Raw genomic sequence first — 23902 nt, 5'->3', positions numbered from 1 at the left:
GCAATGCAATACCGCGAAATAGGGTGAGAAACACAGGCAACCAGTAGCGCAGAACAAACTAAAAAAACAATACTTGTTCACTTTTTTCTCGAAAATAACTGAAAGAGACTTTATTGAGTTCAAGTAGCTTTCTTTCTTGCAATGAAGGATTGCAGTGATCGCAGAGGATCGTTGTCGTTTTCTAATACACTTACAATTAATTTCCAGTGAGAGCAAAAGTATCAAACTGAGCGAACCAACAACAACCGCAGCCCGTTGGCATCAATAGTCTACGGGCTCCGCAGAGATAATTTGCCGAGGTGATGCCAGATGATGTCAATCAGCATCCGTGATCGACTAGGCTTGGGAAGTTGAAGGCCAACGTATCCAACTTATACACACCCTCCTGATTTTTTGATGTTTTTATCTCAAATGGACGCGTAATCTCCAAATGCGCTATTTTGTTAAAGCAGTCACAAAAATCGAAATGTCCTACATTTTTGAAATTCTATCCCGTTAGAAAATCTTCTATGGAAATAGTAAAAAATGTTCCACCCACAGAAATTATGTGAAATATGCTTATTTATGATCATTAAACATGTTCCTGTATAAAACGTTTTATTTGTTATACATATAAAATTTTACACTTACTGTCCTTTGGTTTTTGCTTAACACATTATGCTACCAGGAGTAGAATTAAGTAGAATACTATGCAATGTAATGTTAAACTTACAAAATTAGTTCGAGACTTTTTTTACAAAATGATTGGGTGTAATAATTAAATATTATATCTATCTGTGTATACGTGATAAATGGCGTTCTCTATATCTAAATATCTGCAATGATGACATTTACTCGGAAGATAATTTATGAAGATCGGCGTAGTTGACTATAGCTCGATATAGGAACTCGTACTGTGCCTGAAAAAAATATAAACAAAATAATTTTAGTAATAACTCTCTTATTACATTTTCTTACATATGTGTCAATTAGCCTTGGTCTCTGAGATCTTATTTTTCTAGCAGTTGTGCAAATATCAACACATTTTTCGTTACGTAGTTGCTGCACCAAAATACACATCGCTACAAATATAGAGCTTCGGTCAGTCCCCAAACTAGAAAATATCGAAATTTTTTGTCATTCAAGTGGTTCCAAGAAAAATAGTTTAAGGGCCTGTTTATGTATGTCGATAAGAAAACGAATGCGGAAGAAAAACTACCAAAATTTGAGTGTGTATTTCAAATTTGTTTTTTGTTTTGAAGCAAAAGCAAATGAAATAATATTTCAAAAACTAAAGTTTAGGTGTCTTTCATGCGCACACATTTTCGTTTCGAAATACATAAACTGGGGGTAAATTAGTAACCTGCAGTGAACAGTAAGTGGTGATTTACAACCAACATTTTTATCTTTGCTATGATAGCACAGCGCTTGGTCAACTAGTTCTATTATTCCACGACAGACCTCTGGTACTTCTCCTTCTACGGTCGGCCAACCATTGTATTGCAATTGTGTAACTTTTATTGTATCGTTTATCTTGCAGTTAGTTACGTTGAATTCCCGACGGGTGTAATAAGGACAGCTTTCACTTTGCATGTACTTCACAATAATGTGGTCGTATTGAATTTCATCATCAGCCCAATATCTGGGGCACCTTCTTGGACCATCTCCAATCTGCAAATAATAAAAGAAAAAGGAATGGTGTACATAAGAAAATTATAAACAATCACCAGGTAGACACACAAAATTCTGCAAACATATACTGTTCATCACTGTTTGAGGACAACGATCTTTAGATAACCAATAATATGTGTGAAATCCAACGGTACGTAGAATTACGGCATAAGAAGTTGAAGCCCCGTAGAGTGAAAGGGAGTTAGTTCCCAAAGGTGGAGTGAATCTCCGGAACTGTTTAAACTTTACCTCTCCTGTATTCCACCCCCTGCAGACGAACTTGGCGTCATTCACCTTAACTGATGTTATTTGTGAAAGGCTGAATAAATTTTTCCTCATAGGAACAAGGTTCACAAGTCCCTAGTCGGCAGCACTTGGGGTGCACACAAATAAACCTTATTGACCCCCACGGCAGTTGCCAATCTTCTACTGGGCGCGTCTTCCCGGGTGGCGGATGGAAAGGGGTCTCTGAGATATGTGGAGTCAGCATTGCTTGAGGGAAACCGACGGCGATGCTGTCTTCACATATCTCAAAGGGAACTCCTTGACCAACTGGAGAGACTTGCTCCGACCATGCCACCAGAGGACTTGTTAAATAATCTCACCCTCACTGACGACGAACTGGACATTACGGTGATCCCAGCTGAGTCAACTAGGAGGTCGGATGATGACATGTCCACTGTGGTCGAAGAGGTTGTGGACTTAGGTTCATAACCCCTAACAAATCGAATCCAGTCTGGTCCTGTATCGGCACCCGCCGATACTAAGCTTCGGAGGCAGATTGCTGCTGAGTTAATGGATGTTGATTAAGAATCTAAAGAGGATCCATCAACAGCCATTGACTCCAAGTCGATGGTCAACGATGAGGAATCAACGGAAACTCCAACAATAACCACTGACTCTAAGTCTCCGGCCTGCGTTGGGGAATCCAAGGAGACTTCATCGACGGACACTGACGTAACTGCAATATCCGCCAAAGAGGCTGCAGACTACAAGGGTAAGCTCAAGTGCGTTAGGAAGTTCGAAAGAACTTATTCTAATGCACCCAGATGTGAGCTCTTGGTGGATAAAATCTTCCTCCCAAACCCTGTCGCTGCTTCAGCCAAAGACTCGAAAGAGACTGCGGTGACAAGCAAAAAAGTGGAGGTGAAGCCTGCTGCTTTTGGCAGTAAGTTGGAACCTAAAGCTGTTCCGAAGCCAAACCCGGATCAGAAAGGACTGGAAAAGGATAAGGGGCATAATCCGACACCAAAAGACTCTCGTAAGGGTAGTCAACTGGGAAAGGCGACTGTCCCAAATCCGGATCCTACGCCAACTGACGGGGTAAAGCGGAAGAACAAAAGGTTTCTGAGACCCGTGCAAGCTGTTCGGGAGTCACGACGGGAGGATCTTCGACTTCTGAGAAGGCGAACAAGTCCTCACAGCCAAAGACTGTGAAGCGTGTTCGCTCTTCAGAAGGCCCACAGCGTTCGCCAAAGAAGACGATGATCTCCCAGGCGGTCAACACGGCGGACTCCTATGGTTCTCGATCGCAAAACCAAGGGAAGTATCACCAGTACTGAGAAGGCGTCCACCTCCTCGGGAAAAGCTGCTACCAAGGCCCGTGATCAAGGACGTATGAAACCCTATGGCAAAACGGCCACAGTGGCTACTGATGACGATCTTTTGGTTGCAATGATCGACAGAGCTGACCCCTTCGGGAAAATGAGCGAAAGTCACTGGAGCTCTTCGAGACTCGTCTTCGTAGAGCCATTGTGTCCACTGAGGTAGATCAGGGTGACCGTCAGTTTGGCGGCGCGTTCCTTCAGAAGGGAGTTAAGGTCATCAAATGTCTCAACAGGAGCTCGCAAGAGTACCTTAAGAAGACCGTTAATGGCTTCAACGAGGGGGCAAAAATTGCTGCGGTCTTTGTAGCGGAGATACCATCTAGGAAGGTATTCCCAGCATGGGTTCCCCCACCTGCGGTGGACAAGGAACTTCTGCTGAGGATGCTGGAGCAGAACCCAGAACCCAGGTCTCCTTACTAAGGACTGGACTGTAATAAGTCTAACCCCTTGTAAGCAGAATGGTGGGACGGACGTAAAGATGGCGGTGGACTCCTCAGGAGAGGAGTACCTCAAGGTTGGTGAGGGAAAACTGAATTTCGGTTCAGGATGGGTTCGGTTTCGACTGAGTCCACCTCGCGAAACACAGTAGGAGTAGGTAGGCGGCAGTTGCTACGCATTTTGCAGATTAATCTGCATCATTTTAAAGCAGCTGCCGCCGAGCTACTCCTGTCCCTCACGAACTCAAAGGTGGACATTGTTCTAGTTCAGGAACCTTATATATATACAAAAATAAGGTCTCTGGACAGAACAATGCCAACTTCGAGATCTTCGCATCGTCCGAGGGGGACAAGGTGAGGACCTGTGTAGTAAGTAGGAAGAACCTTAACCTAATCTTTCTATCTAATTTTAGCAATGGAGACATGTGAACGGTGCGACTGGAGAACGGCAGAGAGAAGGCCACTCTCCTGTCCTCAATTTACATGCCGTATGAGGACCCTGATCCACCAAATCAGGGGGTACACAGGCCGCTAAAGGAGGGCCTGGGCGTTTGTAACCTAATCCTTAACATTAGAGGTGAGTCAATTTTCAATTTTATAATCTAAGAATATGTAATAAGGAAATGGCCCCACCTTTAAAATTAGAGGCAAATTTAGATGATGATCTGTCAAATTTAGATGATTCTGTCGTCAGGAACTGGAAAGTATCCAACAAATGCTCCTTTTCGGATCATATGAGGATATATGTACTTCGAAATCGCTTTCGACGGTGTCCGCCAAAATCCTTATAGGAACCCGAGAAGGACAGATTGGGACAGGTTCACTGATCTGACGAACCATCAACTGACACTCACCGGAAGGATAGTAACAGTTGCTGAGCTTAACAGTAAAGTGTCCAACCTAACAGACATCCTTCTTCGCTGCCATAAGGATGCCTGTCCATTAACTTATCCTGGGAAGAAATCCCAAGCGGTGTGGTGGAACAAGGATCTTGGCGAACTGCGGAAAAATACCAAAAAGCTGTATAATAGGGCGAATGCGACGAAGCTTGACAGTGACTGGGAATCGTATAAAGCGAGTTTCAACAAATTCAAGAGTGAAATCAAGCGCGCCAAAAAGAAGTTATGGGTTTGTTTCTGTGAGTCTGTAGAAGGAGTAAACGACGCTGCCAGGTTCCGTAAGATACTCTCCAAAGACCCCAAATCCATTGGTACTATCAAAAAACCTGACGGTACGTGGACAGACTCAGGTCTTGAGACTCTAAACCCTCTTGCTGAGACCCACTTCCCTGACTGCACGGACGCCAGTAACCTTCACATTGAATGTGAGAACTTCCAAGTCCAAGAGTCAGTGGATGAGAGTCTCATCGACAAGGTTGTAAGCAGAAAAGAGATAAAGTGGGCAGTTAGTAATTTTTTTTATATCCTCCACCATAGGATGGGGGTATATTAAGTTTGTCATTACGTTTGTAACTACTCGAAATAATCATTGTAGACCCCACAAACTATATAGATTCTTGATCAGCGTGCAATTCTACATCGATATAGCCATGTCCGTCCCTCTGTCCGTCTGTGGAAATCACTCTAGCGTCCGAACGGACTGACGTAGGTGGATGAAATTTTGGGAAAATCTATTATTTGTACGTTGGACTTTTGGTATTGAAAGCGGGCTATGTAGGTCCACGCTTTCGTATAGGCCCCATACAAAATGACGCGTCGTCGTTTTAAAGAATTTTTAAGATATTTGTCCCATTTTACCACCGAATTGGTTGTAATTTGGTATTTTGTGTCTCCAGAGGCCAAAAAACATTCCTACCAAAGTTGGTTTATATAGGTCCACGTTTTGGTATAGCCCCCATATAACGCCCCATATAAAGTACGTGTCATTTTAATATATTTTGAATGTATTAGTCCCATTTGACAACAGAATCGGTTGCAACTTTGTATTTACGAGGGCGGTTCGGAAACTTCTTAGCCTATCAATGAAAGAGAATAGCTAGTTTTTCAAAAATATTTTTATTTTTCAATATAATCTCCTGAAACTTCAATACACTTAGTCCAACGCTTTTCTAGCAATTCTATCCCTTGATTAAAATAGTTTTCCTCAAGGTCTTCAAAATAGTGGTTTACAACTGTAAATGCATCTTCATTTGAGGTAAATCGCTTGCCAGCAAGGAATTTTTTTAGATTTGGGAACAAGTAAAAGTCACTGGGAGCTAAATCAGGAGAATAAGGTGGGTGGTCAAGCAACTCGTACTTTAATTCGTTGATTTTAGCCATTGTTAGAACACTCTTGTGCGCTGGTGCGTTGTCTTGATGAAAAATTATTTTTTTGTGTTGTAAGCCAGGATGTTTTTCTCGAATTTGTACATTTAATTGATCCAAAAGGTTGCAATAGTACTCTGAATTTATTGTTTTACCCTTTTGCAGATAGTCAATCAATAAAATACCTTTGAAGTCCCAAAAAACCGTTGCCCTAACCTTACCAGCCGATTGAATTGTTTTTGCCTTCTTGGGGGCACTTCCTCCAGCTTCAGTCCATTGTTTGGATTGTTCTTTTGTCTCTGGAGTATAGTGGTGGATCCATGTCTCATCAACAGTTATGAAACGACGCTTAAAATCCATTTTATTTCGCTTAAAACGATCCAAACAAGCTTGAGAAATGTTCATTCTTATGCGTTTTTGATCGACTGTGAACAAATGCGGCACCCATCTTGCAGAAAGCTTTTTCATATGTAGTTCTTCATGCAAAATTAAATGGACTCGATCATTTGAGATGCCCATGATATTAGCAATTTCACGCACTTTTATTCGTCGATCATTTAATACCATATCATGCACTTTGGCTACAATTTCTGTTGTTGTTGCTGTTTTTATACGTACACTACGTGGTTCATCTTCAATGCTTGTACGACCACGTTTAAATTCAGCAAGCCAATTTTTTACTGTTGCATATGAAGGAGCACTTTCACCTAACACATTCACCATATCATTATGAATTTCTTGTCCCGACAAACATTTTTTATGTAAATATTTAATGACAGCACGCATTTCTAATTTTTTCATTGTAAAAAAATTGCGGATGCGTCTTTTTTGAACACCTGTTTCTATATGAATGAGTTGCCAGATCGAAACAAAATTTAACATGTGTTCATAACAGAGATGGAAGTTTCCAAAACACTTAATTTTTTTCTGTTTATACCGCGCTTTTTGTGCTAGGCTAAGAAGTTTCCGAACTGCCCTCGTAGTGTTTCCAGAGGCTAAGAAACATTTCTACCATAAAATGTTTATATAGGTCCACGTTTTGATATAGCCCCCATAGGACGATATCTCCCGATTTTCGGTATTTTGAAGGTTGTGGCCACATTAATACACCGAAAAGGCTTAAATTTGGTATTTAGTCTTCGTTGGGGATATAAAACTTCCCCCCCCCCCCCCCACAGAAATTTGTAGGTGTAGGTCCGCGCCATCATATAGCCCCCATAGAACGGTAACTTCCGATTTTCGGTATTTTGAAGGTTGTGGCCACATTAATACACCGAAAAGGCTTAAATTTGTGGTGGAGGGTATAAAAAGTTCGGCCCGACCGAACTTAACGCTTTTCCCACTTGTTTATGTTTTATTTCATAATTAGTAACAATTCAGATTATTATTATTCAAACCCTATAAGTCACCTGGTCCAGATGGAATAATTCCGGCGATGCTTCAATTTGCCGCACCGCAGATATATCTAATTCTGGAGGAGATCTTCAGGGCCTGTTTGTTTCTTTCCTGCGTACCAGATCTGTGAAGGAGGTAAAGGTAACTTACATCCCCAAAGCGGGGAAAACCAGTCACTCTGCACCGAAAGACTACAGACCTATAAGCTTATCCTCCTTTCTCCTCAAGACACTCGAACGACTGATCGGCCTGGAGATTCGGAGCTTTGCAGACACTGCCTCGCTGAGCAACTCGCAGCATGCTTACATCAAAGGTAAATCTGTGAAAACCGCTCTTCATGAGATCGTGGGTTTTATTGAGAGAAATATGGAGAATTCAAACTTTAACTTGGCGGCTTTCCTGTCCCGTTGGGCCACCGCAAATGGCCTTGGTGTAAATCCAACAAAGACAGAACTGGTATTGTTCACCAGAAAGTGCAAGCTCGGCGACTTCGTGCCACCAACATTGGATGGAGTGCTATTACATCTATCTCCTGAGGCTTAATACCTAGGTACAATCCTGGATTCACAATTGAGATGGTATTGATTGCACTATATTCATGTAAGAATTCGATTGGCAAAAGCTGGGGATTAAATCCAGCTATTATACACTGGCTGTATAACATTGTTGTGAGACCCATCTTATCCTACGGATGCCTTGTCTGGTGGCACGCGCTTCGACATGAATCGAACTCCGACAACATTTACAAGGTGCAGAGGGCAGCCTCGATCTTGATAACTGGAGCTTTCAGAAGTACACCGCAAGCAGCTCTAAATGCGATGTTGAACCTCCTGCCCATGAGACTCAGCATCAAAGGTCAAGCAGCACGTAGTGCCCTAAGGCTACATGAATTGAATCGTTGGCGTGACAGCACCTATGGACATGCTTGCATTCTTTAGGAGCTAGAACCAAACCTTAGCTTAAACCTGCAGGGGAAATTCGGCGACTACTTATCACAAGTCCAAAGATTTGAAGATATTGAGGTCGTCATCCCTGGTAGAAATGACTGGATCCGTAGTAACCCTCCTCTGGACGGTCTGGCTTTCTACACAGACGGTTCCAAGATGGAAGAAGGTACCGGTGCTGGCGTCTACTGCGAAAAGCGTTGTCTCGCTGTAGTGTTTTCCAAGCCGAAATCTTCGCGATCAGAATGGCTGCAGAGTTGATAAAAAGTCTGGATGCAGAAATCTTTGAACCGGTGACTATCATCGTTGATAGTCAGCCGGCTCTTAAAGCCATAAAATCCTCCAACATCAAGTCTGAGGCCGTTCTTGAGTGTAGAACTGCTTTGGTGAACCTCACAAACGCTGTCCGACTCTGTTGGGTACCGGGACACTGTGACATTATGGGAAACGAGAAAGCAGATGAACTGGCAAGATCCCAATCAACAAGTCTAGCAATCACTGATTCAATCAAACCACCCATTTGTCACCTTTTTCGGAGAGTGGAGACGTTCTTTGAAGAACAAGCGAAGGAACTATGGCATAATGAATCAAGGTGCAACGTGTCAAGGTCCATTTGGCCGACTCTATCAGCAAACAGAACAACTTCACTCTTAAATTTGAGCAAATCTGAAATCAGGGTATTGACGGGGGTCATTACCGGTAATTGCAACATCCGAGCTTTTATTGGCAAATGGCAGGATGATGGCGTGGAATATTGCAGGTTCTATGAGGATGAGGAGGAAGCGGAGACTATTGAGCATATTTTATGTCGTTATGTTATCTCGAAAACGATATAGTTTAACAGGAGTATGCTTTCCTCCAAGCTTAACCTTCTTCTCAAACATAGAACCAACAATCATATATAACATAATCAAAAATTTGAATTGGCTGGGACGGCGTAACCCATAAGCGTAACTACTTCTCTGGCAGTTTTCTACCATCGCCAAATAAACGAAACTTCTTTTCTTTATTACGTTTTCATCTTTAATAATCCATTTATTACTACTTTCCCAACCCCATTCTCTTCTTTTGTCTTTTCAGGTACTTCTGAACTTCTCTTTCTGCTTTATGGATGATCACAATGGACCGGAAGGTCTCCGAGTGGCGTAGTCAATATAAATATTGGCTACACATCCCCAAACCTAACCTAAACCTTATTGACCACATACAGTGAGCCACTAAAGTTTAATATGTACATAAATCATTATAATGTCCATACTAACATACAAGCAGTAAAGCTTCGTCGGATATGTAAAACCTTTATAAATTAAAAATTTGGAATACTGAAAAAGCACACCCATCTTACAATGATTCAAGGTAGACACATGAAAACGTATGATTAAAATGTTTTCATAAATTTACCTTTGACCTCAACTTTCAAAATTTAATATGAAATCTCATCCTTTTTTGTACGTACAATTTGTGGCAAAAATATAATATTTTTAATAAACCTGAATAATCGTAATAAATTTTCCAACCCTAGAAGTTGTTTCCTTGATATTTTAACGATGTAGTGGAATTTTCTAACTTATTTGTTGGCTGTCGACAAAAATTAAAAAATTAGGACGTATGAATGGCTTGTACCAATAAAAGTTGACAAGCAGTGGCGTATCGGTAGGACATAGCGACAACTTTATTTTGGTTACCAACTTACCAACAAATTATAATCACAATCATTAATTACCGAAAATATAATCATTTTTATTTTACTTATTTTTGTCGGTTTCCACTACATGTAATTAGAAGTACCGAATAAATCGTAAAAATATCGACTAAATGTCCAACTTACATTCAACAAAACATTTTCAACAGTGGCAGCGTAATAAAGGCGATATTTATTGAGTACGTTTATTTATTTATTAATGTTAAACTACCCTTCAATTGTTGTCTTTAAACACTCATTTCGGGAGCAAACGAGGTGCAGTGGTAAACACGTCCGCCTTGAACTCAGAAGGTCTGCTGTTCAATCCCTGACCAGAACATCTAAATTTTCGGCGGTGGCAAATCCCCTCCGTGGTGGCTTACATTCCTGAATATTTTATATATTTGATATATGGCGCTCTTTATTCTATGTTATTGAATTATATTTTTAATCCTTATCTTCTTTGTACATAAATACATTCCACTTCGCAACTTTATACATTACTGTTAACTGTAATAGATTGTACTTTTGCTTCTATTCTTTGATTCTTCCATCACGTTCATCAATTGTTAATCTCCTCGTTAACATTTTTAACAAAGTATCATTATTGAATTATTCCTTATTCAAAGCGGGCATTTATTTGTTTTAAAACACAACAAGGAATTGGCGACGACTATAAATTCGATTGAAACAAAGTGTGAATAAAAATTTCGTCAAAATTAATTCATTTCAAAAAGTGAATTCACATTGATCACGCCCACTTTTTTCAATTTTTATCTTTTCTACAAAAACTACTGAACTGATTTTTCTGAAATTGTCTGGGAATGTACAGGGATGGCCCCCGGTTAAAATGGGCTACAATTTTTGTTGAATTTCGAAGGGGGCGGGGTACTTCCCTTATACCGTATTTTTTTTAAAAGTGCTATATCTTTATATATGAAATTCAATTGTCGTTTGTTGGTAATTGAATCAGTTGAAAACGGCTGGACCGATTTGGATAATTTTTTGTGTAAATGTAATGAATTTCGGAGGGCGTGGTACCTCCCCTGCCCTATTTTATACGAAACGCAGTATTTTCAAAAAATAAAAGTGTATCGATTTGAAAATTAATTTGCGGGACAATGATGGCTGTGTTTACTACTTACGTGCTTCTTTAAGGGCCTAAAGACCAAACTACGCCCACTTTTTACAATATATTATATGTATATTAGGGTTATGACTTTTTGACATTTTTCCTCAAAAATGATTTCTTGTTGCAGGGATGAATGAACTTTTGCCTATTAATCACTATGCTATCGTTTACTCCATTGAAATAAAAAAAAGTTCACGCACAAATCGATTTAAAAAAAATAATTTTTTGAAAAAATATATGAAATGAATGAATAAATATAAGCCTACTAATAACTATAATAACGTTTATTTCATTCAAATATTAAAAAAGTCGCGAAAAAAGTCACTTTGAAAAAATTTTAAATTTTTTGTTTTTTGTTAAAAAATTATATTTTTGAATAAAAGCGTTTACGACATTTTTACGATTCTCAGAATTGAAGAAAAATAATGAGAAATAAATTTTATGTCATTTTAATTATCTCATGTGGCTCTACAGTTTATTTTCAATTATATATCTGTTTTCAGTGACTTCAAAAAATTGTCCATAATTTTGATAAAGTCAAATTTTAAAATAATTTTGTGCGTGAGGTTTTTTCACCGAATCACCTTATAATTAAGATTTTATGTAATCTAAATAATTTCGGGATTTTAGAAGCGTTAACTATATTGACTTAGAGGATAAATTTCTCCAAATCAATTGGAATGAACTATATAATATACCATCCGTTGATCAACAGCTGGATTTCCTGCAGAAACACATTTTTGATCTATTTAACTCAACAGTCCCTTTAAAAACAAAAAGAACCACTTCTGATAGCAAACCTTGGTTTAATTCTTCAATAAAAACTCTTATAAACATCAGGGACAGGGCTTACTCCCGGTGGAAGCGCTATAAAACGCCAGAACTGCATGATGAATTCTGTGCTGCAAGGAGAAGAGTGAATAGTTCTATCAAGTTTGCTAAAACCGAATATTATCTTACTCGTTTCAGTTCTGCCCTAGACTCCAGAAGTAAATGGAAAACAATAAATGATGTAGGTATTGGGAAATGTAAGAGCACCGGTTTGCCTAATGGGGATGCAGATGAATTGAATAAACAGTTTATTAATATACCAACAGTCAAAGCAGATCCTTCCTTTTATGATCGTGATGATGAAACTACTGATGGGGTAGTTGGTGACGGTATGTTTGAATTCCGATGTATCACTCAAGGTGAAGTACTCAATTGTTTGGTCAAGTTAAGTCCAATGCCATTGGACCTGATGGAGTGGATCCCAAATTTATTCGCATAATCCTCCCTCGTCTTCTTCCATACCTTACCTATTTTTTTAATACCATTATTACATTCAGCACATATCCCACAATCTGGAAACATGCAAAAATTATACCAGTTCCAAAATCAAATTCTGAGTTCCGTCCCATAGCCATATTGTGCTACTTTTCTAAGGTGTTCGAAAAGATTATGCACAAACAAATTTCCGAGTATCTACTACGTGAATCATTGTTAAGCGATATGCAGTCTGGGTTTAGAGTTGGTCATAGCTGTACATCGGCTTTAATTGAGGTCACTGAGTCAATAAGGACCGACATTGATGACAACCAGGTGTGCTTTTTAGTCTTACTTGACCACTCTAAAGCCTTTGACACCGTAGATCACTGCAATTTGGCTTTTAAGCTGAGACGATTCTTCAATTTCTCTATTACGTCTACAAACTTAATAAAGTCCTATTTAACACATAGGTCACAATCTGTCTACCTAGCCAACATAAAATCCAAATCTTTGCGCGTTGATAAAGGTGTACCACAAGGTTCAATTTTAGGTCCATTATTATTCTCAATGTATGCTAATGATCTACCACTTCAGTTAACATATAGTCGGATGCACATGTATGCTGATGACGTTCAGATATATTTAAGTAGTCATCTGAATGATCTAGACCAGTGTATACATAATCTTAACGCAGATTTATTTAATGTATGTGAATGGGCCAAGTCAAACGGATTATGTCTCAATCCACTAAAATCGAAATGTCTTTTAATTCACAAAAATAAAAAGTTTACTCCTCAAAATATTGAAATAATGGTAAACCATGAGAAAGTAGCTTTAGTTTCCAGCGCAAAAAATCTTGGTGTTATGTTCAACAAATCGCTTAGTTGGTCAAACCACGTCAACCTTATAGTCGGACAAACTTTCGCGAAACTAAGAGTACTATGGTTAACGCACTCATATACACCACTACAAATACGATGTCTCCTAGCTAAAACATTTCTAGTTCCTGGTCTACTATACGGATGTGAGCTTTTTTTACATTGTGATTCAGGATGTCGTCGTAAACTCAATGTAGCATACAACAATATAATACGTTACGTTTATGGTCTACGAAGATCTCAACATATGTCAACATTTTCCAAATTACTATATGGTCTTAGCTTCGATTCTCTTCTGAAAATGAAAGCTTTGCAGTTTTTGCACAAAATAATTAATAAACAAACACCAAAGTATCTTTTTCGAAGAATAAAGTTTGCAAGATCAAACAGAGGTAGGAAAATTAGACAACTAAGATGGAAAAGCCTGGTTTCAGAAAGGCAGTTTTTTGTTAGAACCATACGTCTATGGAGCCAGCAACGCTATTAAATTCAAAAATATGCTTCAAAATTTTCTTTCATAATTTAAAGTGATATAATCATAATTTGTTTACATGTGGTCATAGCATTTTCCACAATTGCTTATTTTCATTTTCCTTTCCCATGTCATAAATTTTAATTTTAACTTAAATACCATAATATAAAAATGTCAATGATTTTAATTCTTACTCCTTTCGTCAAAATTTAATTATTTTTTGTCATAAATTTGTTTAAATCATGATTTTAATTTTTTACTCTTTGCCAAAATTTATTTAACTTTTTGTTATAATTTGGTTTAAATCATTCATTAATTTAAGTTGGATGTGTAAATATATGTATGAAACTGCACTATCATTTATAAGACATATGTCTTGTTGTGCAGACATTATCACATAAATAAATAAATAAATAAATAAATAAATAAATAAATAAATAAATAAATAAATAAATAAATAAAATAAATAAATAAATTATGGTGAAACTCATCACGCTATGATACAGGGATATGAGGTTGTAAAAAAGTCATAACCCTAATGTATATACAAAAATACTGGATTTTTATGATATTTGTAGACAATGTTGAAAATGTTCCTATGGTGAAACGCTATATTTAGAACAATTATGGACGTATCGGAAACGTAATTTAGGAAAATGCAACCATTTCAAACTCCAACTACTTCAGAACCCACAAACTGCTCGAACGAATTACATGAAATTTGCAGAAAATGCTCATTTAGCCGGGGCAATTTATATTTATACGAATGTAATACATTCCCTACTTCCTACCTACCACTTTGAGCATTAATTTTGGGAGACAGTTGGAGTTGTGTTTCCGACAAATGTTACTTATTTGGGGCAAAAAACCCAACCACGCCAAACATTTTCAAATAAGTTATATTTTGAAAAGTAATGAACACGTCCACTTTTCAATAATTATGCTTCCAAACCTCCTGAACCTAATTATGAAGTTTTCCGTGGTGTCGATATAGTTGCAAAACCTATGAACGTATCAAATATTCTTAGTTCGAGGCAGTTTTAAGTATCGAACCGATTTTTATGAAATTTGCTGAGATGTGGTATGAATTTCGAAGGTTGCACGGAACATCCCCTTATATACGATATATTTAGAAACTACATTAAATGGTGAAATTCAACGGTACAAAAAGCGTAGATTTATACATAGCATTTCCAAATTAAATGAAACCTTTTCCAACTTGAATGAAACCTTTTCCAAATTGAATGAAACTTTTTCCAAATTAAATGAAACCTTTTCCAAATTAAATGAAACATTTTCCAAATTAAATGAAACCTTTTCTAAATCAGATGAAACCTTTTCCAAATGAAATGAAACCTTTTCCAAATCAAATGAACCCTTTTCCAAATTGAATGAAACCTTTATTTTTATTGAAAGAAAAAAGCCAGAATATTTTGAAAAGAGAAAGAAATAAAAAATTATATTGGTTTTCAAAAATTTTTTACTTAAATTCTAATCTTAAGTAATGACATAAAAGTGTAACTCGGTGCATATTTTGCTTCCTTGAACTTAAAATAGAGATCGAAATAATGCTAAAGACAGAATTAAGGGTTAAAAAATTGCTAATAATAACAGGGGCTAATTGTATTACCTAATGAAGTGGTTCACGATTTGCTGCTTGTGGAATTTTCAATGGACATACTTATTACATAATTGGAACAGTACTGTTTATTGAGCTGGTTACTATGCTCAATCACGTCAACGATATTACGATCTATTGTCTGATCGCGTAGTACCACTCTGGTACACAATTCTATTTTTGAAAATACCTTTACTAGTGTTCAACATTGCTGAATATGGCATTCAAAATTTCAAATTACACCGGCTTAATTCTATCATTATGTGTATTCGTTTACTTATTAAGTTTTTGCATAAAAATTATCCTAAAAAAAACGTTCAAAAATAACATTGTGTGCCAAAGTGGTGCTACGCGATCGGACAATAGATCGTAATACCGTTGACGTGATTGAGCATCGTATCGAACAGCTCAATAAACAGGACTGCTCCAGTTATGTAAGGACCATGTTCATTGAGAATTCCCCAAGCAGCAAATCGTGAACCACTTCATTAGGTACTACAATTACTTACTTACTTAGCTGGCCCATTACAGAACATTTGTTCTATAGGCCGAACTAAGAAAAGATCTCCAATTCTCTCTATTTATTGCTTCGCTTTCTGGAATACCGCGCCTTTTCATCTCATCATCCACTTGTTTGCCCCATCTATTCCTTGGCCTGCCAATTCTGCGTGCACTGCCAAGCGGTCCGTGTTTATACACCTTTTTAGCTGGGTCATCATCGCTCATTCTTATGATATGGCCTAGCCAATATCCCTCATTTTCACCACCATTTTGTGTCACAGTGTTATTAGGAATTTTATAAACCTAAATTCTCTCTTTAGAATTATTTCGCTATAACCTTAATTGATTCGTAATATTCCCCATACACAAAAAAGTTGATATAGCAGAACCATCAAACTACAGAGGAATCGCGTTCATGAATTGCATGGCTAAACTAATGATGGGCATCTTAAATAAAAGGCTGTGTAACTGGACCGAACAACACCGAGTATTAACCGAACACCAGGCTGGTTTTAGGAAAAATTATTCGACAGCAGATAATATTTACAATTTGGCATCTATAGTAAGTCTCAAGTTCAAAGAAGGCAAGAAAGTATACGCGTTTTTTGTGGACTTCCAAGCCGCATTTGATCATGTTTTCCGCAAATCACTGATATACAAATTATCACAACTTGGCGTTTCGTACAAATACCTTAAACTCATTGAAAATATATACAATAACACTCAATACGCAGTTTGGACTGGAGAAGAATGGTCTGGATATTTCGAAACTAATACAGGAGTAAAACAGGGCTGTTTATTATCGCCTATTTTATTCTCCCTTTATGTTAACGACCTACATGAACATCTGCAAGGAGGAATATTTATTCAAAATATCAACATAAGGCTATTGTTATATGCAGACGACATAGTCATACTGGCAGATAACGTACAAACCTTACAGTCTATGATCACGAACTTAGAACATTACTGCAGGACGTGGAATTTAACAGTGAACACGTCTAAATCGGAAATTCTTGTATTCCGAAAAGGAGGCCGACTTAGCACATGTGAGAAGTGGACGTATAACGGAAATGAAATAAAAATTGTAAATGAATATATATATGTAGGTGTTACTTTATCAAACTATCATTCTCCAAACATTTGGAAATGGAAATGGCAAAGATGGCCAATAATTCTACATGGGCAAGTTTTCTGGGAAGAAAAGAGGTCAGTATTCCAATGAAGTGGAATGTCTATCAAGCGGTGTGCAGAGCAATTCAAGCGTATGGAGCCCAAGTGTGGGGCTTTTCTTATTTTGATGAGGTGGATAAACTTCAACGTTATTTCTTAAAGAAAATTCTAAAAATCCCGAGTTTTACTCCAAATTATGCTCTCATGTTAGAGACATCGGTCGAAAGCAGTCATTTATACACAATGAATTTGCACTTACAATACCTAAATCATGTAATATACAAGTACCATGATAATCGCTTACCAAAAAAGCTTACAAATTTACTATTACAGAGTAATAGTTTCTGGGTGGCAGGCTTGAGAAACATAGCACAACGTCTGAATGTTCAATGGCCAGATACCACTAATGAATTTGAATGGAAACTATTTACATCAAACTGTATCAACCAAGAAAAAATATATATCTTGCATGAAAACTTGCAGTCAAAACCCCAAAGCCAAACAAGAATATACAAATTTTTAGATTATTCACGGCGAGAAACTTATTTTACAGATTCTTTTACTACTGAACAAATTATATGGATATTTAAAGCAAGGTGTGGTTTAATCAACCTAAATGCAACCAGATTCTACGCTGAGGGATCGGAAAGAAAGTGTACAATGTGCAACCGGAATCAAGATGAAACAATTTTCCATTTCCTGGGAGAATGTCCAGTGTTAGGAGAATTTAGAATGCGTTGCTTTCAATCGGCACTTCTCTCTGAGGAAGATGTAGTCAACATTCTGGACGGCCGTGATATAAATCATTGGCGTCAACTCATATCTTATTTAAAAATGTCATTAAAATATAGAGAATTTCTTATAAATGAATTTAATTGAACATGAAATGATAATTTACATATAGCAAAGACAGACGGTTTTAAGAAAACCATTGTCTATTAACATATATTTTCTTCATTTTTACAAAGTATTTTTTACAACATAAGCATCTTATACTGTGTTAATATTAATTGGTAAATAAAGAAGAACCTTAACTAACTAACCTTAATTGATGCCCAAAAATTATGAAATGTTTAAGTTCAAGGAATCATTACTTAAGATTAGAATTTAAGTAAAAAATCATTAAAAACCCATATAATTTTTTATATCTTTCTCTTTTCAAAATATTGTGACTTTTTTCTTTCAATAAAAATAAAGGTTTCATTCAATTTGGAAAAGGTTTCATTGAATTTGGAAAAGTTTCATTTGATTTGGAAAAGGTTTCATTTAATTTGGAAAAGATTTCATTTAATTTGGAAAAGGTTTCATTCAATTTGGAAAAAGTTTCATTCAATTTGGAAAAGGTTTCATTTAATTTGGAAATTCTATATAAATGACCACCTTATTAAATCTACATCTAATTTGGTTTACACCTGTAGAGGGTTGCTTAAGAAAAATCAATCAATCAAAAAATCGTTAGATGCGTATTATCAGTAAGGTATTTTTATCTCTTTTTTCTCAATTAATTATTTTTCTTGTTACACTTTGTTTACATATTTGAAAAATTTTATTCTGATTGTTCTTTTTTGATTTACTGATTTTAGATGCTTTTTCAAATTAATGTAATTATGCTTGATAATCTTGATAATAATCTTGGACTCATAATTAGTGATGCGCAATTCTTTAAGAATAGGCTCTCTACATGCAGTGGGAAACTTGCATATGGTCACTTAAACCCTCAAAGCATGCGCCCGTCGAGGTTTAATAGCACAAATGATAAACTTAGGTTGCTACTGATTAGTAGTGGGATTCATTTCTTTGCAGTTACTGAGACTTGGCTCAACTCGTCAGTGTCATCAAGGTCTTTAAATATTCCGGGGTATAAGCTGATGCGGAGCGACCGTCTTGGCCGTGTTGGTGGTGTTTCCATCTACGTTTCCGACCAATTGTCATATAAGTGTGGTGTTTCCATCTACGTTTCCGACCAATTGTCATATAAGGTTGTTTTTCGCTCGGATCGATATGGTGTATGTGAGTCGTTATGTATTGAAATGAGAGTTGCGTCAACTATTATACTTGTAGAGTTTTGGTTTTCTTGGTCCAATATGATCGTTTGTGTTATTTTTTAAGCTCTGTAGACCTAAGTATTTTTCAAATAAAATTGCTTTTTATTTCATTTGTCCCGACGTTTCGTCAATATTTGTTGACATCTTCAGTGGGATACGTCTGTTTTATTAAAAACATCAATTAGAATCGAATCTCCATGAAATTATAATTTACTTACAATAAATAAAGTTAATTTTACATGAAGGTTTTTGTCAAGAAGCACATTCAAAATACAAAACAACTTAAAATTAGTATCACAGTATTATATTGCAACTCGGTAACTAATGCTAATGTTATTGGTATCTTCTTTAACGTTCATTGTCTTTTCTATCTTTTGTTGAATCCTCAAGCTTTCTATTGTGTATTTTTTCCTTGTTTTCCTTATCCAATATTTTGACGTTTTCAAAGATCTCCTTGTGTCCAGTCTTCAATATGTGTTGGGCTAATGCTGTTTTCTGTGTTCCTTTTTATACCCTCAGCCTTTAGACTGAAGAGGGTATATACACTTTGATACGACCAAAAATGTGCTTCATTGAAATAATGGTTTTAGATCCCAAGAATGTTTTTTACGATATCCGTTTCAGACAATTTTGAGTCGATCTAGCAATCCGAATTAGTCCATACTTTGCACATCGTGACATTTCTACCAGACATAGACGAGGTTCCAATTTGGACCCTATTGGTCCACTCTTTCGGGTACCTCCCACACAAAATTTTGCTTAAGTGCAGTTTAAGGCCTGCTTTCGAATCGCTTTGATTTTTGTTGCAGCCACTTGTATTCACTACCCCCATTACGACGATATAATTTTTTCAAACAACCCATATGATACCATGTGTCGTAGTTGGAGCGCACGATAACTCTCGAACGGAACAACATATTTGGTTCAAATTTTGGGTCTTTCAATATTTTGTCCAAACTTAGTTTAAGTTCGAAGATAGACCATATAGGTCCACTCCTTCCGGTACCACCCCCCCACAGCGAAAAAAAAAATCGATTTTTTACAAAAAATTTACCGTTTTTTGACCACTAATCGGTCAAAAATTTTTTTAAAAGGAAAGTTCTCATATTTAAAGACAAGAGTTTGATATATTCAATATGAATATTGAGGCCACAGCACTCAAAATACCGAAAATGAGGAGGCACGGTTCTATGGGGGCTATAGGAAGACGAGGACCTATACCGAAATATTTCTGGTGGAAGGTTCTAAGTCCCCCAACGGAGACTTAATACCAATTTTCAGCCATTTCGGTGTGATAATCAGGCTAAAACCTCCAAAATACCGAAAATCTGGAGGTACCGTCCTATGGGGCTATATGATGGCGCGGACCTACACCTACAAATGCCAAAAAAAAACTCAGAGAATTCCTCAATCTGGCTGTTAATAGTTAAAATCGGATGCCCGAGGGTGTTTGTCAGTTCTCCTACCGGGCGCGTCCCCACCGGCGGATAGGGGTAGGCGGATGACCGTACTAATTTGTTCTAGATCTAGGGAAGTCATTTGTGATTAAACCTGTTCCGGAACGGATTAGTACGATCACCTGCCTTAGGAAAATTTATTTTTCCCGCGGACTAAAAACTGACTATGGGGGTGTTCCCCTAAAACAAAAAACACAATGAAGAAAGTTGGACAAAGTGAAAAAGTTACGGTGCAAGGCCTAATAAACCCAGTACCGGCGGGTGATGTTGATCTGCCCACGAGTCACACCCCGTCGTCATCATACGATCGTGAGCAAATCTCTCCCACAGGTGTGGGTGCCTTGGCACCTGTGGTCGAAGGTAATGCGACAAGCACACAGCCTAAGGGAAGATACAGGGAGGAAGAGACTGATAAGCTAAGGGGAAGTTCATGCTCGACCCAGCCTTCAGATACAGGTAGCGACTCAGACTCCAAATCCGATAGCGAAAGCAAAAATAATATAACCGTCATGGAAATCCCAGAAAAGGAGGAGGTCCACAAGATGGTAGACGAAGTGAGCGACAGCATTGCAAAGCTCACAACACACAAGAAGCAGCGGTCTGGTGCTCAACGACGCAAGTGCAGGAAGCAACGGGCAAGCAAAAAGGCTGTATCGCAGGATGTTCCCACAGGGATCATGAACACTCCCTCCACTTCTTCGGAAGCGGCGAAGAGGATCAGATCCCCCGAAGAGTAGAACACTGTAAAGCCGACGAAGAAGAAAAAGAGCTCCACATCCCCAAACGTCTCGAGTGCACCGCGTCAAGTACCACGTAAAGGAGACTGTTCCGAGAATCCTTTGGCAGAGGGCGACAAAGTCAGCTCGAACGTGAAGAGGGTGTGCCCATCCGCGGAATCGACTGCAGTGCCTGGGGATTCTGCGAAGAAATCCCGGACCCGGCAGAAGAGGAAGAGGGCTGCGGAGACTGGTAGAGAGCCGCCATCTTACGCCAAGGTAGCCAAGAAACGCTATAGGGACGAACTCTGCTATGCAGTGATCGATACCAATAGAGGTTCCGGAAAGCTACCCAAAGACCATCTTCCAGCAATTGAGGAAATGATCAACAATAAGATATTGGATATATCTTGATCACATAATGATTGGAGGTGATCCAATTCAAATTATCAGCAGCGGGGTCAAAGGGGACGTGATGGTGTTCCAATTTGCCCAGCATGCAAACGTTGCCGCCCTCAAGGATATTATCAGCAGCATAATACCTCCATGGGAAAACGGCAAACTAAAGTTGGTGAGGAAAGACCAAATTCCTCAACTAACAAAAACTTCAGTATTCGTCAGAGGATAGGGCAGCAAGTTCGAGACGGAACACATGCTCGAAGTCTTTGGTCGTCAAAACAAGGACTATAGTTGGGCAATCTCGTTCAATTGAACGATCCGGATCACTGTCCTCGTTCAAAAACGAATGAGTAACATCATAAAAACCAACGTGTTAAATTAAGTATACACAGTTTTGCCAAAGAAATTGCCGGTGTCCATTCCACGAGATAGTGATCCGGATCGTTCAATTGAACGAGAGTGCCCAACTCTAACAAGGACTTGGACGTGAAGAGATGGGAGGTCTTCCACAGGGAGGAGCAGGAGGACGGAACTCTCCTTGTGGTCGGAATTGACCATCTCTCCATGGCTAGTCTGACAAAGACTAAGGGCAGGGCTTTCTACATCTCCAACGCTGTCCGCTTCAAAGCAAACAAAATAGCTAAGAGGTTTTACCTCCCAGCAACAATGAAAAGGGAGTCGATGCCGTAATCACCGACTCTCAAGAAGCCCGTTTACTGGAGGACCAATGATTGAGGTCATCCAGATAAACCTCCATCGGAGCGAGACGGCAACCATGGCCCTGATGGAGAAGATCAATACAGGTAAAATCCATATTGGCTTGATCCAGGAACCTTGGACTATTCAGAACAAGGTCTCTGGACTAAACCATATAAACTACCAACTGTTTTATGCAAATACGGGGTCTCGACCGAGAACCTGTTTAATATGTCACAAAAAACTTAAGTTTTCTTTTCTCTCCAGAGTTGTCAACATCGGACGCAACTGTGCTGAAGCTGGGGAATGGCAATATATACCTTGCGTCAGTATATTTACCGTTCGACTCGCCGACACTACCACCTACGTCGGAGCTGCAGCGGTTGGTGAGGAAAGCAAAACAAACAGGTAACGAAGTACTAGTAGGTAGCGATGCTAACTCACACCACATTGCGTGGGGTAGTACTAATACTAACAAAAGGGGCCAAGCCCTTTTAGACTTCTTGAATACTAACGACCTAATAACCCTTAACATAGGTAATAAAGCCACCTTTGTTAACAAGATTAGGGAAGAGGTATTAGATATAACAATATGTTCCGAAAATTTTATAAACGAGGTGCAGAATTGGAGGGTCTCGGAAGAGCACTCCTTCTCGGATCATCGTTATATAAGATTTGAACTAACACGGCCACCGCCGAAACCTATAAGTTTCCGAAATAAATCCAAAACTAATTAGATAAAATTTGGGAAACTAATAAAAGATAGGCTAGGGCACGATAGATATGAATGCCTAAGCACGGAAGATATAGACAGAAATGTCAACATTATAACGGAGGTCTTAGTAAAGTCATTCGAAGAAAGTTGTCCCCTTCGAGAGAGGAAATCTGCCTACGAAAAACCCTGGATGACAGGAGAAATTCGTAACAAAGGCAAAGAGGTCCGAAGGCTTTACAACAGAGTTCGACGAAAGAAATTAGCTGTATTCTGGGACAACTATCACACAAAACTTAAAGAATACAACAAAATGACTAGAACAGCAAAGCGCAATTCCTGGAAACTTTTCTGTGAACAGGTAGACAGCGTAAATGATGTATCCAAAATAAAAAAGTTTCTATCGAAAACCCATACACAAACCGAGATCATGGTGAATGATATGGGAAATAAGATGGAAACAATCGAGGACACGCTGGGGCTTTTGATGAATACACATTTCCCGCCGAACACTGCGACGCACGCAGGGGTGCCGGTAATGAGGGAATGTGTAACAGAGGAAGCACCAACAATTGATGAAGCGATGGTAAAGGATGTCATCAAGAGCTTCAAACCCTTCAAAGCAGCGGGGCCGGATGAGATATTTCCGGCCTTACTCCAGAAAGAGATGGACTTCATTGCGCCCAAACTATCTGGAATTTTTAACGCATGCTTAAAACTTGCGTATACCCCTAAAGCCTGGCAGGAGGCGAGGGTAGTATTTATCCCCAAACCTGGGAAGGCAAGTTACGCAATTCCTAAGTCTTATCGTCCGATAAGCCTAACATCCTTCCTGCTTAAAACCATGGAACGAATAGTCGACACCATGATTAAGAGC

General features: G+C 38.5%; 1 protein-coding gene across 2 annotated transcripts in view; it reads right to left on the bottom strand.

The window, feature by feature from the left end:
- Positions 1-561: 561 nt before the first annotated feature.
- Ptp69D (Protein tyrosine phosphatase 69D) overlaps positions 562-23902 on the bottom strand; it is a 384912-nt gene continuing 361571 nt past the window's right edge. For both annotated transcript variants that reach the window (XR_012412347.1, XM_073981639.1), the window contains exons 10-12: positions 1343-1650; positions 958-1093; positions 562-899 (exon numbers count right to left, since the gene is read on the bottom strand). Coding sequence is in view for 1 of the 2 variants with exons in the window: in XM_073981639.1 (XP_073837740.1) it covers positions 831-899; positions 958-1093; positions 1343-1650 (513 nt within the window). In the remaining variant the exon portion in view is untranslated. The remainder of the gene's footprint in view (positions 900-957; positions 1094-1342; positions 1651-23902) is intronic.

Source organism: Musca autumnalis, unplaced genomic scaffold, assembly GCF_047663935.1.
Source record: "Musca autumnalis isolate F117 unplaced genomic scaffold, ASM4766393v1 scaffold_4, whole genome shotgun sequence".
Taxonomy (NCBI): domain Eukaryota; kingdom Metazoa; phylum Arthropoda; class Insecta; order Diptera; family Muscidae; genus Musca; species Musca autumnalis.
This window is presented reverse-complemented; position numbering and strand designations above follow the sequence as displayed.